Source organism: Canis aureus, chromosome 9 (assembly GCF_053574225.1).
Source record: "Canis aureus isolate CA01 chromosome 9, VMU_Caureus_v.1.0, whole genome shotgun sequence".
Taxonomy (NCBI): domain Eukaryota; kingdom Metazoa; phylum Chordata; class Mammalia; order Carnivora; family Canidae; genus Canis; species Canis aureus.
The window spans coordinates 66,505,032-66,519,434 of record NC_135619.1 but is presented as its reverse complement, the minus strand read 5'-3'; the positions used below and the strand labels follow the sequence as shown (position 1 = coordinate 66,519,434).

General features: G+C 52.7%; 1 protein-coding gene and 1 long non-coding RNA gene across 3 annotated transcripts; one reads left to right on the top strand and one right to left on the bottom strand.

The window, feature by feature from the left end:
* Positions 1-303: 303 nt before the first annotated feature.
* On the top strand, positions 304-2,203 carry LOC144321078 (interferon alpha-inducible protein 27-like protein 2). Of its 2 annotated transcripts, none has more exons than XM_077910437.1 (4): positions 304-437; positions 574-603; positions 1,049-1,206; positions 1,800-2,015. In XM_077910437.1, the coding sequence occupies exons 1-4, from the start codon at positions 431-433 to the stop codon at positions 1,857-1,859; spliced, it is 255 nt and encodes an 84-aa protein (XP_077766563.1). In that variant the 5' UTR covers positions 304-430; the 3' UTR covers positions 1,860-2,015. The 2 variants fall into 2 exon arrangements, with proteins under 2 accessions (XP_077766563.1, XP_077766561.1); XM_077910435.1 differs by having other exon boundaries at positions 306-437; positions 1,049-1,210; positions 1,800-2,203.
* A 7,453-nt stretch (positions 2,204-9,656) lies between these two features.
* Positions 9,657-13,991, bottom strand: LOC144321079 (uncharacterized). Its single transcript, XR_013386798.1, has 4 exons — positions 13,868-13,991; positions 11,617-11,646; positions 10,385-10,544; positions 9,657-9,877 (listed from the first exon to the last, which is right to left on the bottom strand). It is a non-coding gene; the product is annotated as an uncharacterized LOC144321079 (long non-coding RNA).
* Between the last annotated feature and the right edge of the window lie 412 nt (positions 13,992-14,403).

Here is a 14,403-nt window from a genome sequence, read left to right as displayed (position 1 = left end):
TAAAAAAAAATCAGTACAAAAGTGGACCCCCCAGAGTTCAAACCCTTGCTGTGCAGCAGTAATCTGTATTGGGTGTTTTCTTTAAATTTGGGTTTTTTTTTGTTTGTTTTTGTTTTTTTTTTTTTTGCTGGAAACAATTCTTCCGTTGTTCAGATGCTTTAGGGAGCTTCCCTCTTGGGTGGGGGCACCAGGCAGGGGGGCCACCAGCGCTGCGCAGGGAGGCCAGCCGAGGGGGGGAGCAGCCGCGAGAAGTGGGTGGAGCTGGGGTGCGGGTGGGGAGGACCGCCCCGGGTTTTGCTGGGGCTGACATCCGCGAAAGGGCCCGCCCTGGGGGGGATGGGGGTGTCCCCATTGGTTGGCCCAGGAAATAACACCCGGTGCAGCTGAGGCGTTTGCAGAGCTGCTCGGGGAGAAGGCGGGGCTCTCCGCGATGATGAGTGAGTCTCCCCCCCGGGGCGCCGGGACCCCGGGACCCCGAGCCCCACGCGGCGCTGCACCCTCGCTCCTTGCCCCGGCCCCTCCCCCTCCTACCCAGCTGACGCCTTCTCTCTCTCCCCATTTTCGTCTCCCCAGAACAGGCGGCCTTTGCTGTAGTGGGAGGAGGTGAGTGGCCTGTAGCCTCGCGGCCGTGGCAGGGTAGGGACGGAGGGAGGCCCGGGGTGCAGCCCTGCGCCCCAGAGGACACCTGTCCGGCGGCGCGCCCCTCCCGGCCGCCTACGAACCGGCAGGTGGAGATTTCCATTGATGGGGGCGGGGCGGGGGAGGGGGAGGGGTGATTGCTGCGAAACCCCGCTCTGGGGTATTTCAGCGCCCACACGTCCGCACACGGGGCCCCGCGCGGCCAGTGCCCCCCCCCCCCGGGTCGCACAGCCACGTTAGAGACCCGGGCCGAGGCGGGGTTAGAGACCCCTTCGCCCACCCCCACCCCCACCCCTGTCTCCGCCCCGGGACCCCCTCCGCGCGGCGCAGACAGGCCCCGACACCGCCCAGGGGTCCCGGGGGGGGTCCCCGGCCCGGCCGCGCCCTGACCAGCTCCGCGTGCCCGCAGTCGCGGCGGTGGCGGCGGTGCCGGTGGCCCTGGGCGCCGCGGGCTTCACCGGGGCCGGAATCGCCGCCTCCTCGCTGGCGGCCAAGATGATGTCCGCGGCCGCTGTCGCCAACGGGGGTGGAGTCGCCGCCGGCAGCCTGGTGGCTACGCTGCAGTCCGTGGGTTTGTTGGGGGCTGGGGGGGAGGGGGGAGGAGGGGGGACGGGGAGGGAGGGGGAGCGGGGAGGAGAGGAGGGGGCAATGGGAGGGACGCGAGCAGAGCCAGGAGTGGACTCGGGCCAGAGGCGAGCCCCGAGGCACGGCCTGTCCTCTCCCCCCAGGCCTGCGACATCCTCCTCCTTCTTGGCCCTTTGCCTCCCTCACTGTCCTGTCTCTGGCTCCTTCTGAGTGAGGTTCCATAGCAGTGGAGGGATAGGGAGCTCCAGGAGGGAGAAGGAGCCCAGGGCTCTGGGTGCAGCCCTACCAGGACCTGACACCTGGGTGGACCGGCAGGGTCCCTTCCCCTCTGGGCCTCAGTGGCTTCCTGTGTGACCGTAAGGGGACCTGTCGCTCTCAGGCTCTGTGGCTGACTCCTCTGCGTCCCACTTCCTCACTTGGCAGCCACCTCCAGCGACCTCTGCCCAAGGCCAAGCCCTGGGGGTTTTCAGAACCTTAGAGGAGGGATCCAGGTGTCTGGGCCTCACACCTCCAGCGGGGATGGGGGGCCACTGGCCGCTGCATGTTTCCCTGCTCACCCTCGGTCTCTTCTTCAGGGGCAGCTGGGCTCTGCACGTCAACCAAAGTCCTCCTGGCCTCTCTTGGGTCAGGTTTAGGAGCCTACCTTGGAAAACCAAAAAAGGAATCTTCCTCTCCCCCAGAAGAACCCAGGGCTGAAGGGGAACAGCAAGAAGAAACTGAATCCCAAGCTGAACCTCCAAACCCCCCAGTCGGGTCAGAGAAGCATGAGAAATAAAGATCATGCACAGGGACACCTGGGTGGCTCAGTGGTTGAGCATTTGCCTTCTGTCTAGGTCGTTGTGATCCTGGGGTCCTGGGATAGAGTCCCGCATGGGAGGGGGCCTGCTTCTCCCTCTGCCTGTGTCTCTGCCTCTCTTTCTGTGTCTCTCATGAATAAATAAATAGTATCTTAAAACAAAACAAAGAAAGGTCATGTGCAGACACGTCTCCCTGTCTTTGCCTCTTGCAGCCCTGCTGGGGGAGGGGAGTAGGGGGATGGAATCCCCCATCCTCCCAACCTGCATCAAGGAGGGGGCCAGGACAGGGCTGACTTAGCACAGAATCAAGTTGGCAGGAGGCTTTGGTTAGTCCTAGTCTTACAAGGGATGGGCTGTATATACCCAGGGCCATTCTTAGACCTTCTGTGGGCCTCAGTTCCACGATGGGGTTGACGTTGACAAACGTTCCAGTTAGGCAGCCAGGGTGAAGGGTAGCCAGGATACCTAATGAGCCGCTGACCCCAAAACACTTCGCCCTTCCTCATGCATGAACCCTACATCCTGAGATGAGCCAGACACAGGCCTTTCCCCACCCGACCTCAAAGTCCAGTGGGGAGGCTGACAAGCAAGCCACCAGGCCAACATAGTATGCTGAATGTCACAGTGGAGCTTCCGGGCAAGAGACTGAATCAGGAATGGTCACCTCACTGTGTTGGGAAAAATCCTCCAGTTCCAATTGTGATAAGTGTTCTTGGTGTCCCCTGTCTCCACTCATGTCCGGGTGACAGCTTACCTCTTGCCAGAGAGGTCTCATTCTCTGCAGTTGTTTTTTGTGTACTTGTTTGTTGTTTTGGTTTGGCTTCGTTTTTGAGGATGAGATATAACATAAATAGAAATTCTAAAACTTCTGCTTACACCCCAGTAGTCTTTTTTTAAATATTTTATTTATTTATTCATGAGAAACACAGAGAGAGAGAGAGAGAGAGAGGCAGAGACACAGGCAGAGGGAGAAGCAGGCTCCATACAGGGAGCCTGACGTGGGACTCAATCCTGGGTCTCCAGGATCAGGCCCTGGACTGAAGGCAGCGCTAAACCGCCGAGACACCCAGGCTGCCCCCACCCCAGTAGTCTTGAGGTGTCCAGGGGCACCCTCTGCATTTTATAGACCACTTGTGTGCCTATCAACAGGAAGGGCTGCTAGCATTATCACTCCCAACCTGCAACGAGAAAAATCCAGACAACATACAAAAAATAATTTTTAAAATGAATATAAAATATATAGGAAAATTACCTTTTCTTGAACCCCTAAAAGCTGAAGCAGCAGGCCTGCTGGGTGCTCCACTGAGAAAGACACGGCAGGCAGAAACCCTGAAGAAAACTTCCCTCGCGGAGAAGAAATAGGGAAGGAGCTACAGCCCCACGCTCCTGCTCCCCCTGGGAGCAAAAGCCTCACATTGCTGGGGGTAGGGCAGTAAACCTTTAAACCACCAGAGCACTGATGACAATCCCTATGGATGGGGGAGGGTGGGAGGAAGAACACGTTTCCCCCTAAGGTTGGAATGCCAAACCTTCCAGGGCTCAGAGAGAAACTCCTACCCTTGGGGACGGGACAGGGCTATTGAGATCAAGCCTCAGTTGGCCACAGAGCCAACCCATGAATGGGCCCTTTCTTGGCTGTGTCTTTCCCCACCTCATCTTTCATTCCTGGCTGGTGCCCCCTGGGGTCACATCCCAAACAAAGCACTTGGACTCCAGTCCTCCTGGTGGAGCCTCAGCCCAAGACAACTTCCCGCCCTCTCCTCAGGCCAGCTCAGGGGCCTACAGGGCTGAGCCCAGGACGACTGCAGTGCCATATTAGATTGCTTCTGAAACTTGGCTGTGTTCAGGCCTTATCCTTCTCCCCGCCTCAGAATGAGGCTCAGACAAGAGGCTTTATGGTCTGTCTCGCCACAGCCAGCCAATGCCACAGGAATGTGGGCATTCCAGCAGAGAAAACAGCTCAGCTCTGAGGCTGGGTAAGGACTCAAGGGGTAAATCACTCAAACCAGTGGACTGCCCCCTAAGTCTTTGCAATTGTCAGGAAAAAGCCTGGCACAATTTCTGTTTGAAAAAAAAAATGTCTCTTCTCAATTTCCTTCTCTAGAAAATCCCTATTACCAAAGGCACTCCAGAAATTCTGGCTGGGGCCGGCCGGAAGGTGGCTGAAACTGTTCAACTCTCCTACCTCCCCACCCCCTACCCTACCTCTTCATCAATTGAATTGATCCATTTCAAAAATAATTTTATCTCCCTGAATACAGACAGGCTGTTCAAGGAGGCAGGTGGTAGGGCGTTGGTGGGCAAGGAGCCAGAGTAAGACTACAAATCTGGAAATAACCCATAAAGCCAGCCATTCTCAGCCTGTGGGAAGATGCCCATCTTAATAGCAGCAGGAGTTGGGATCTTTGAATCATTTCTTAATGGGTTCTTTTTTTTTTTTTTTTTTTGACATTTTATTTATTTATTTGAGAGAGCGAGCAAGCATGACCCAGGGGAGGGGCCAAAGGAGAGGGAGAAGCAGACTCCCTGCTGAGCAAGGAGCGGGACTTGGAGTTGGATCCCAGGATCCTAGGATCATGACCTGAGCCCAAGCCAGACACTTAGCTGACTGAGCCACCCAGGTGCCTCTTAACTAGTTCTCTTAACAAGATCTATAAAAGAGAGGCAGCAGCATCACCCTTCTTAGAATGTTGGCCACATTTATGTATACAATGGAATATTCCTCAGCCATTAGAAACGACAAATACCCACCATTTGCTTCAATGTGAATGGAACTGGAGGGTATTATGCTGAGTGAAGTAAGTCAGTCGGAGAAGGACAAACATTATATGTTCTCATTCATTTGGGGAATATAAATAATAGTGAAAGGGAATATAAGGGAAGGGAGAAGAAATGTGTGGGAAATATCAGAAAGGGAGACAGAACATAAAGACTCCTAACTCTGGGAAATGAACTAGGGGTGGTGGAAGGGGAGGAGGGCGGGGGGTGGGGGTGAATGGGTGACGGGCACTGAGGGGGGCACTTGACGGGATGAGCACTGGGTGTTATTCTGTATGTTGGCAAATTAAACACCAATAAAAATAAATTTATTAAAAAAAAAGAATGTTGGCCACGGTAGATGTGTTTTTAATGTTACTCATTTTGATCCTCCTGTTCTAGCACTTTTAGAATTGCTCTGTGGGTCTTCAGGGGGCTGTAGAGGTTTCTCCGAAGTGGCCGTGGGGACTCAGGATGGTGGCGGGGCTCCCTTTCTTCTCTCACCCAGACTGGGTGCTAATGGAAGTCATAGAGTGGAGCATCTCTCCTAGGCCGGCTATACTCCCCTTACCGCAGGGCCTCTTCCTGCACCCACTGTCTTCTGTATTTTCAGACCAGCCACTGTGGTCCCCCTTGGGTCCCTCTGCTCTCAGTGGGGAAATCAGTGATGAAACTGTGTTTCTGTTGGAAGGTTGGGGGTGAAAGGGGATAAAGGGCCAGCGACATTGTTTCCCTTTTGTGTCTGAGCCTTCATAGATGTCTGATGTCGGGCTCTGCTGCGGTAGTGGCTCTATGTCAAACCTATGACTGTACTAATGATCTGCCTGAGTCTCTCTCTCTCTCTCTCTCTCTTTCTCTCTTTTTTTTCTTTCTTAACATTTTTTTTAGAGGTAGGCAAGAGGCAGAGAGCAAATCTTAAGCCTTCATCTTACAACCCTGAGATCATGATCTGAGCCAAAATCAAGAGTCAACTGCTTAACCACCAGAGCCCCCCAGATGCCCCCGGCTGAGCCTTTCATTGAGCACCCCTCTCCCCATCTGTCAAATGTGAACATTTCTTTTCTCGGGTGGGTAAAATTCCCGAGAAGAATCCTTCTTCCTTTGTTCTGGCCATAGTAACCTGGCTGCCAGTGTTCTGGGTGCCTATTGATGAAGACAAGGGGTCTCAACATTCGTGAATATGAAGCTCCTGTTCATCAGCCTCACTTCATGCCCCTGGTCCCAGAGACCCAAACTTGCCAAAAATAAAGTGTCAGTTGTCTACTGGAGGGGAGCCCTGGGGATTAGCCTCATTCCTAACAGACATCCATCAGACTTATGCTGGTCTACCCCAAAGCCACGCTCCAGAAGCTGAGCCTTTGGGGGGTCCTCCACGGAAGAGAGGGGCCTCTTTCTCCCTGTCTCCACTCACAACTTAAGATTCAGCTTTCTTGGGACTAAGTGAAACCATGTGTCCATGTGATTTCTGGCCTCCAAAGTGGTATTCCTGTCATCTCTCTCCTTCTCTTTGCCCACACGGTTCTAAGTTTCTGTAGCCCATTACTCTTATTTTAGTGGTGAATGGAGAAGGAACAAGTAAATGCAACCCTTTGTTGGGCTGATTCCTCTATTGCTTGCCATCAAGGTTCCCTACTGTGTTCATTAGAATATGTTGCGTAGGCATATTCACTAGAATATGCACCTTTGCTGCAAAAGAAACCCTCTTGGCTTAAGCAGAAGAAGTTTCTTCGTTTCTTTCTGTTACTGAGTCTATGATTCTCAGCTGAGGATGGGAGGGTGGGGTAGGGGTGGCTCTGTTCATGGAGGCCCAGACTCCCCAGACCCTCAGTCTTGTTCTGCCTTCCTGATAATGTGCTGTTCTTGAAACTTCATCTGCAGATTCAAGATGGTCATGACCCTGCCTGCAGCAGAACTCATGGGAAGGAAACAAGGGGCAAAGGTGGGCCCACCTGCTCCCTTTAACTGCATGCCCAGGGAATAACATACTGCATTCTATTCGTCTCCCACTGGCCAGAACCCAGTCCAGTCAGCACATCTAGCTGCAAGATAGACCAGAAATGCAGTCCTTCCCTGTGGAGCATGCTCTCTTCATGTGAGCAGAAGGAAGGAGTTGATGAAATGTTGGAGTTGATGATGAAGTTGAAGGCAAAGGAGTTGATGAAGATGCCCGACTTGCCAGGAAGCCATCCTAGATCCCCATAGTGAGAATATGCCTCCCAATGCTCTTCCCTGCAGCACGCTAGCCACTGTGTGCCGGGACATGGTTAGCAGGGAATGTGTCTGGCTTCCCCTGACCCTGGGCCTCCTGCAGGCAAACGAGGAATGTCACAGAGGCAGGACCTGGAGTTGGGGACCAACAGAAGCCAGGAATTTCAGGAACCCTGCGGCTGCCAGAATCTGTTCATTCAGCTCCTGAGTGAACAACCCACAGGCTGGTTAAGGGAGAAGGTATCAAGCCTGTGTTCATTTTCTAGTCCTGCCTTACGAAATGACCACAAAGCCAGAAGTTTAAAGTAACACCCATTTATTATGCTATAGTGTAGGCCAGAAGTCCAGCCCAGCTTCACTGAGCTCTCTGCTTAGGGTTTTACAAGAGCAAAATCCTATGTGCTGTCTGATGGGGCTCTCATTTGGAGCCTGTGGTAAGAATCTTCAAATCCCCCTCCTGCTCCAAATCTCTGATTCCTCCTCTGTGATGAGTGGAGAACATTCTCTGCTTTTTTTTTTTTTTAAGGTATATTTATTTATTCATGAGAGACACAGACTGAGAGAGAGAGTCAGAGACACAGGCAGAGGGAGAAGCAGGCTCCTCGCAGGAAACCTGATGCGGGACTTGATCCCGGATCCTGGGATCACGACCTGAGCCAAAGGCAGGTGCCCAACCGCTAAGCCACCCATGTGTCCCCATTCTCTGCTTTCAAAAGGCTCCTAGGACTAGTTTAGACACATCTGCCCATAATCTCTTTCTGTCAACAGAATTCTGGAAGCTGTATCTTATGTCCACAGGACTCACCGACGCCCCAAGGGCTGGGGAGTATGTGAGAGTGAGCATCACTGGGCACCATGCTTAGAAATCCACCTACTACAGAGGCCAAACCTGACAGCCAAAGGTGAAGAACCAGGTGAGCCCAGAAATAGGCCTCTGGGAACTGCTGTGGGGCAAAGGAGGTCAGGGCACAGAGTTCAGAACAATGTGTGGTCTGGGGTGGCCTCAAATAGCAGTCAGCTGGGCCTCAGCAGGGAGTGAGACCGACCTGTCCAACTCTCCAGATCCAGGGCAGACCCGAGTGCTTCAGCTCCAAGGATGGCCTTCAGAAGTTCTAATAAAGGTCTTACATTTGGAGGCATTATTTTGGGAATGTGTGCATTTTGTGGGGGGAGAGGATTTACAACCTTTATTAGATTCTCCAAGGCATTAAAGAAAAAAAAGAAAGAAAGAAAAAGAACTGAGCATTGAATTAATACCCTATTCCTATGGCTAGGTAGCAGTGTGCTTCAGTGACCTAGCTAAGTACCACCTGTGGACATGGATGAGTCAACTTTTTTTCAATGTCCAGAGCCTTACATTCATAAGTTTGGTTCTTGCTGGAAACCGAGATCTTGTCAGGCTGCTGACAGCACCTAGATCAGAGTGTGCAGTGGTATAGGTCTGTGATTGGATCCATGTCACATTGGAAACCCTTGTCTCTCCACAACCCTCAGGATAGAACCCAAACTTCTCTTCCCCAGCACGCCTGCTGTGGTCTGAATGTTTGTATACCCCAAACCTCAGGTTGCAATCCTAACTCCCAGGATGATGATATTAGGAGGTGGGACCTGTGGGAGGTGCTTAGATGATGAGGGTGGAGCCCTCCCAGGTGGGATTAGTTTCCTTACAAAGGAGGCCAGAGAGAGCTCTGGCCCTTCCATTATGTGAGGACACAGCAAAAAGGCACCCATCTAGGAAAGAACTTCTCACCAGCAACCTAGGGCTGCCAGTGTTTGATCTCTGACTTCCCAGCTTCTAGAACTGTGGGAAATAAATTTCTGTTCTTTACAAACCACCCAGTTTATGGGTTTTTTGTTATAGCAGACTCTCTATACCTTCTGCTGGGCCCCGGAGCCCCGGGCTGGCCTCTGGCCTGGCATTTACCAGAGCACGGCATCGATGCTGTCTCCCTGTTGGTCCATGTCCCCAGCAGACCACAAGCGCTGTCTAGGAAAAGCCCAAGTTCCCTGGCACCTTGCCAGTGCTGGACCCAGAGCAGGTGCTCAGAGTTGTGGGAAGGAGGAACAAATCAGCACGTAGCAAATCTGATGCTCTGCATTTGAACTCATCCTGGCAAAGAGAAGTTTCTATTAAATCTTGTTCTGGGAGGAGGACATTTAGAGATTAGGGCCCTAAAGTTGAAACGTCAGAGTCCCTGAAAAACTAGATTTCCCTTCTAGCTGTTGAAGAGAGAAGGCAAGGGCTGGGCAGTGTGGACTTTGACTTCAGGATGGAGCAGTGACTCAAAAAGCCAGGCCACTTAGAACAGAGCCATCAGCCCTACAGCAGGTAGGGGTGAGACAAATGTGCAGATGAAGCTTTGAGGTAGTGGCTCCAAAGATAAGATCCCCTCTGCCCCAACTCTGTTCCTGACTCTGCCCAGGAACTGAGCCAAATACCTACCCTGGGTGAGATCTGTGAGGTCATTTAGACCAACTTCCCACCCCAAGAGAGACAAATTGAGGGTCAGAAAGGAGGTGGCCTGCCCAGAGTCACGCACAGAGTCATAAACTGGGCCCCTGTTTGGGCAGGGACCACACCCCTGCACCATGTTGCTCTGTGACCACAAGACTAGGAAAAAGGAGTGAACCAACCCCCTGACTTCGAGCAGGAAGGAAAGAACTCAGGAGGGGTTGCAACAACAATTTTTATTCTTTATTTTCCTCCAGGGGTGCAGTGTCACCCAGGGACTGGTCCCTCCCTGCATCTGCCTGGTGGGCGGGGCTCCACCTGGCCCTCTTCTCTGCAGGTGGAGAGGTGGGAAACTAGTACAAGCCCACCATGCGGGACATGAGGACAGATCCAGCGATGCTCAGGATGACCTTGGATGACAGTGAGAGGCCAGCTGCTCCTGGGGGAGAAGCAGAGGGTGAGCAGAATGGGAAGGGCAGAACCGGAGAAGCTCCATGGGACAAAACCATGAGGTCAAAGACCCCAAGGCCCCTCAGGAAGATCTGAGGCCCAGAGACCTCAGCCGGCACCCTGCTATTCCCCCAAAGCCCTGCTTTAGGAGGGCAGCTGCCTGCAGCCCTGTGGCGCTCACTCCAAAGGAGAAACCCAGAACTGGGAGCTGGGAGTTGTCACTCTTTGAGCAAGAAAGCTGAGCTGCGGTGGGGGTTTGGGGGTGGGGGAGTAGGGGGGATCCTCAAGGAACCCAGCCAACCCGCTCTGGTAGCCAACCTGAAGCCAGCATACCCGGGGCCAGGGCTCCTTCCCTGCCCCCTACACCTCCCAGAGAGCACAGGGAGGGTGACACAAAGGAGCAGAGACTGAAGGTCAGTGAGGCTCAGATCTGGGCTAGGTCCTGAGACTCCTGTCCTCCTGGCCCTGCACAGCAAGGCCTGCCAGGGACACTTACCCACGGACTGCAGCGTAGCCACCAGGCTGCCGGTGGCGACTCCACCCCCTTTGGCAATGGCAGCTGAGGACTTCATCTTGGCCACCAGCGAGGAGGCGGCGATTCCTGCCCGGGGAAGCCCATGGAGCCCAACACCGTGGGCACAGCCACCACGGGCAGGCTGTGGACAGGGAGGAGCTGGGTTAAGAGGAGGGCTCAGGGAAAAGGAGCCCCCCACTGTCAGGTTTGGGGGTGCCTAGACCTGGGGGTGAACTCTGAACTAAGGAGAGACTCTGGGCATGCCATGAGTCAAGAGAGAATAACTAGGGGATCCCTGGGTGGCTCAGCGGTTTAGCACCTTCCTTCGGCCCAGGGCGTGATCCCGGGGTTCCAGGATCGAGTCCCACATCGGGCTCCCTGCATGGAGCCTGCTTTTCCCTCTGCCTCTCTGCCTCTCTCTCTCTCTCTCTCACTCTCTCTTTCTCTCTGTATCTCTCATGAATAAATACATAAAAATCTTTTTTAAAAAATAAGAGGAGAATAACTAGGTGGGGAAGGTGGAGGGAAGGGCCTGTGAGGTCAGTAGGAACAGGGCCTGTGGGCTCCGTGGGCTCTGATCTGCTGCCACAGGACCTTCCTTGGGAAAGTCGCTTGTCTCCTGGGGCTCAGATTTGTCTTAGTGAGACTCCGCAGGATCAAGGAGAGGCGTGTAAGCTTCTGGGCTTAATACCAGGGGACTAGTGTAAGTAAGGGGCACATTCCAAACTCTGCTTGCATCCCAACTCTGGGGCTCCGTGGTGTCACCACAGAGCACAGAAGCCACCAGACCCGGGGGCACTGAGTCAGCGGTGTCTCTTCCGTGCATCTACTATGTTCAAACTCCATGCGCGTCTCATCTTATGCAACATTCGCAATTAACACTGAATGGGCAATATTGGCCCATTTTTCACGGGAGGAAACAGGAGCTCAAAAGAGTTCAAAGACACACACGAGGTCACAGAGTGAACGCCCTGCAAAGACGGATGGGGTCCCTACAGGGACTCCTCCATGTGGAGTTTCCATGACACTCCTCGTTCCAAGCGTCTTGTCTGTTTCCAGTTTCTGGCTTCCTGCCCATCTCCATCCATCCACCTCTTTCCCATCATCTACATGAGTCCGGGGCAGACCTGGGCCTGGATGAGGATGGTTGCCCCCCCAGGTCCCAGGTTCAGGGGTCAGATGAGAACTTGAACCCCTTCTCTGGAGAGACTCACCTCCTCCTAACACAGCTGCCGCAATCTTGGCTAGAAACCAAAAGAACATTCTGTGAGTGCTTCCACACTGGCCTCCCCTTGGTTCCCTGAGCCTACAGCCCACCTACGGGAGGGCATTGCCCATGTTGGGAGATGGGAAGAAATGACCTCACCTGATGCCTCTCTGCTTCATTCAGACAAGGGGGATTTGGGGGGGAGGGAGCCCCGCAGCCCTGATCCCAGTGAGGATTGCTTGGGGAATCTGATTCCAGATGCAAATGACCTGCCCCAAATGGATTTGCGTGCCTTGACCTCCAGTTATCTGGAGACAGGGTTTGAAGTCCTTGTTCTAGAAAACCCGGTTATCACACACAGTGTTTGCTTTGTTTTTTCAAACCTTCTGCAGATTGGGTGGTGGGGGCTGTTTGGGGGAGATGAGAAATTCTCTCTTTGTCTCTATCTTCCAAGTCTGATTTGTTTAAAAACAACAACAACAACAACAAGGGACACCTCGGTGGCTCAGCAGTTGACTGCCTTCAGCTCAGGGCGTGATCCCAGGGTCCTGGGATTGAGTCCCATGTTGGCCCCCTGCATGGAGCCTGCTTCTCCCTCTGCCTGTGTCTGTGCCTCTGTGTGTGTGTGTATGTGTGTGTGTCTCATGAATAAATACATAAAATCTTTAAAAAACAGACAAAAAACAAACACGCCCCTACAGATGTGGGAAAGCAGGCATGCTGCCGCCACACCCCTTCTTTGGTGCTTTAGGGCTTGGTGGTGTGGTCCAAGGAAAGGAACCAGGTGCCACGCTCCCTGAATATGGCTGTTAGTTCAGGGTCAATGTTTTCTTAGTGGGAGATTATGGAACTTTCTCCTATTGTCCAGCAAATCTTTCCAGAGAGCAATAAATCCTCATGGAGAGAGATGTGCTTTGTTTGGCGCTGCCTGGCAAGTCAGGGTGAGCACTGTTGAACACCTGAACGCAGTAAGTTCTCTTACAGCTTATCTTTTAACTCAGGTGAAGCCTGGATGGGCAAAGCATCCCACGGTGGGAACCGAAATGACCTCCCACCCCCAGCAGTTAAGACCCTGAGACTGGCCCCAAGACAATGACCTTCACTGCCCATCTGCACTACAAACTGACCTTGTCCCACATTTTCCTTATATGTAAACCTGGAAATGGGGACGCCTGTGTGGCTCAGTGGTTGTGCGTCTGCCTTCGGCTCAGGGCGTGATCCTGGGGTCCTGGGATCGGGTCCTGCATTGGGCTTCCCTCAGGGGGCCTGCTTCTCCCTCTGTCTATGTCTCTGCCTCTCTCTGTGTGCCTCTCATGAATAAATAAATAAAATCTTTTTAAAAATTCTGCAGGGAGTTTCAAAGGCACCAGAATTAGGTAATAAGAGCCAGTTATGTTTTGAGATATATCCTATAGTCAAGCTGCTCCGGGCTCCTTTTCTCATGCCACCCCCTTGATGAGAAAACAAAGGTGAGAAAAAGGTAGCTTAAACTAAATCTCTTTACAGCTTATAGCCCGCTGATAGATCCCTGAAACGTGTACAGCATCATATTCCTCAAGGACTTCATGACTGCCTTATGCCTTGGTGTTTACGGTTTCTTAAGGACCACAGGTAACCCTATCCTAAGAGCAGCTGGCTCCTCAAGGTCCTGGAAGCTCCACTTCCAAATTCCTTAGAGACTTACACTATTTATCTCCCCCACTAATTAAAAACACCTAGAATCAGTCACTTGTCACAACCCCAGTGCAGCTCTTTCTGCCTACAGGTCCTGTCCCTGCGCTATTAAAAAACAAACAAACAAAATACAAAAACAAAAAAAACCCCACCTTTTTATACAGTAAAACGTCTCAAGAATTCTTTCTTGACCTTTGGGCTCAACAATCCCATGTCATCCTCACTTAAGATAACGAGAATAAAGAGCTTACTCTCCCCATTTTATAGATGAGGAAATAACCACTTGCCCCAAGTCCAGCTGCTTCCAAAGCCTGGGCTTGGAATGACTCCAATTTGGTTCTTCCTAACACTTGTCTTTTTCCCCTGCTAGGCCACTTGCATCCAGGCTTGAACAAGGCTCACTGTCCCAGTGTCTCAGAGCCAAGGGGCAGGTGTAGACTCTTGACCGACCTAGTTCTGGGAGTGGTTCCACAGAGGCTTCCCTTGCACTCATGGGCCCACCACCCACCACCCACCACTCACCACCTACCAGAGGTTGGAGGCCACAGGAAAGAGCAGCCCCTGCCCACCCCTCCCTGTCTTACCCAGAAGCAAATTTTGGGGGTAACAGACCCCAAGGTCTGAGCTTAAATGCGTTTCCGAAGATCTGACTGGATGTTTATAACAACCTCCTCTTGGCTAGAGCACAGCCAATGGGATAGGTTTCGTTTACTGGAAACTGGAAATCAAAACTGTAGAAGAATTGTTACTCAGGTTTTGGCAACTGGATGTAGAGAGCAAGATGGAATGACTCACATCATGCAGTGATGTAGTCAGCCAAGGGTGCTGCCGCTAATATCAGTTATCAACGTCACCCGGCACAGCCTGATGACACACTCAGAACTGAGAACCAGCAGAGCCAGAGGTTGGCCAAGGTTCAAGACTGATTAAATCTCTTTAAAAGGAGAGGATTTTTGTTGCAAACCAGGAGACTTCTCAGACGCCCGTCCTTTCATGTCTGACCATCTCAAAAAGGCAACTGCTGTCAAAGGCTCCGCCTGGTTGATCTCTGAACATAACAGAGATCCTCCTCTGCTAGGACATACCAAGCAGTAAGGACCAGACAGAGGCCTCATCTCAA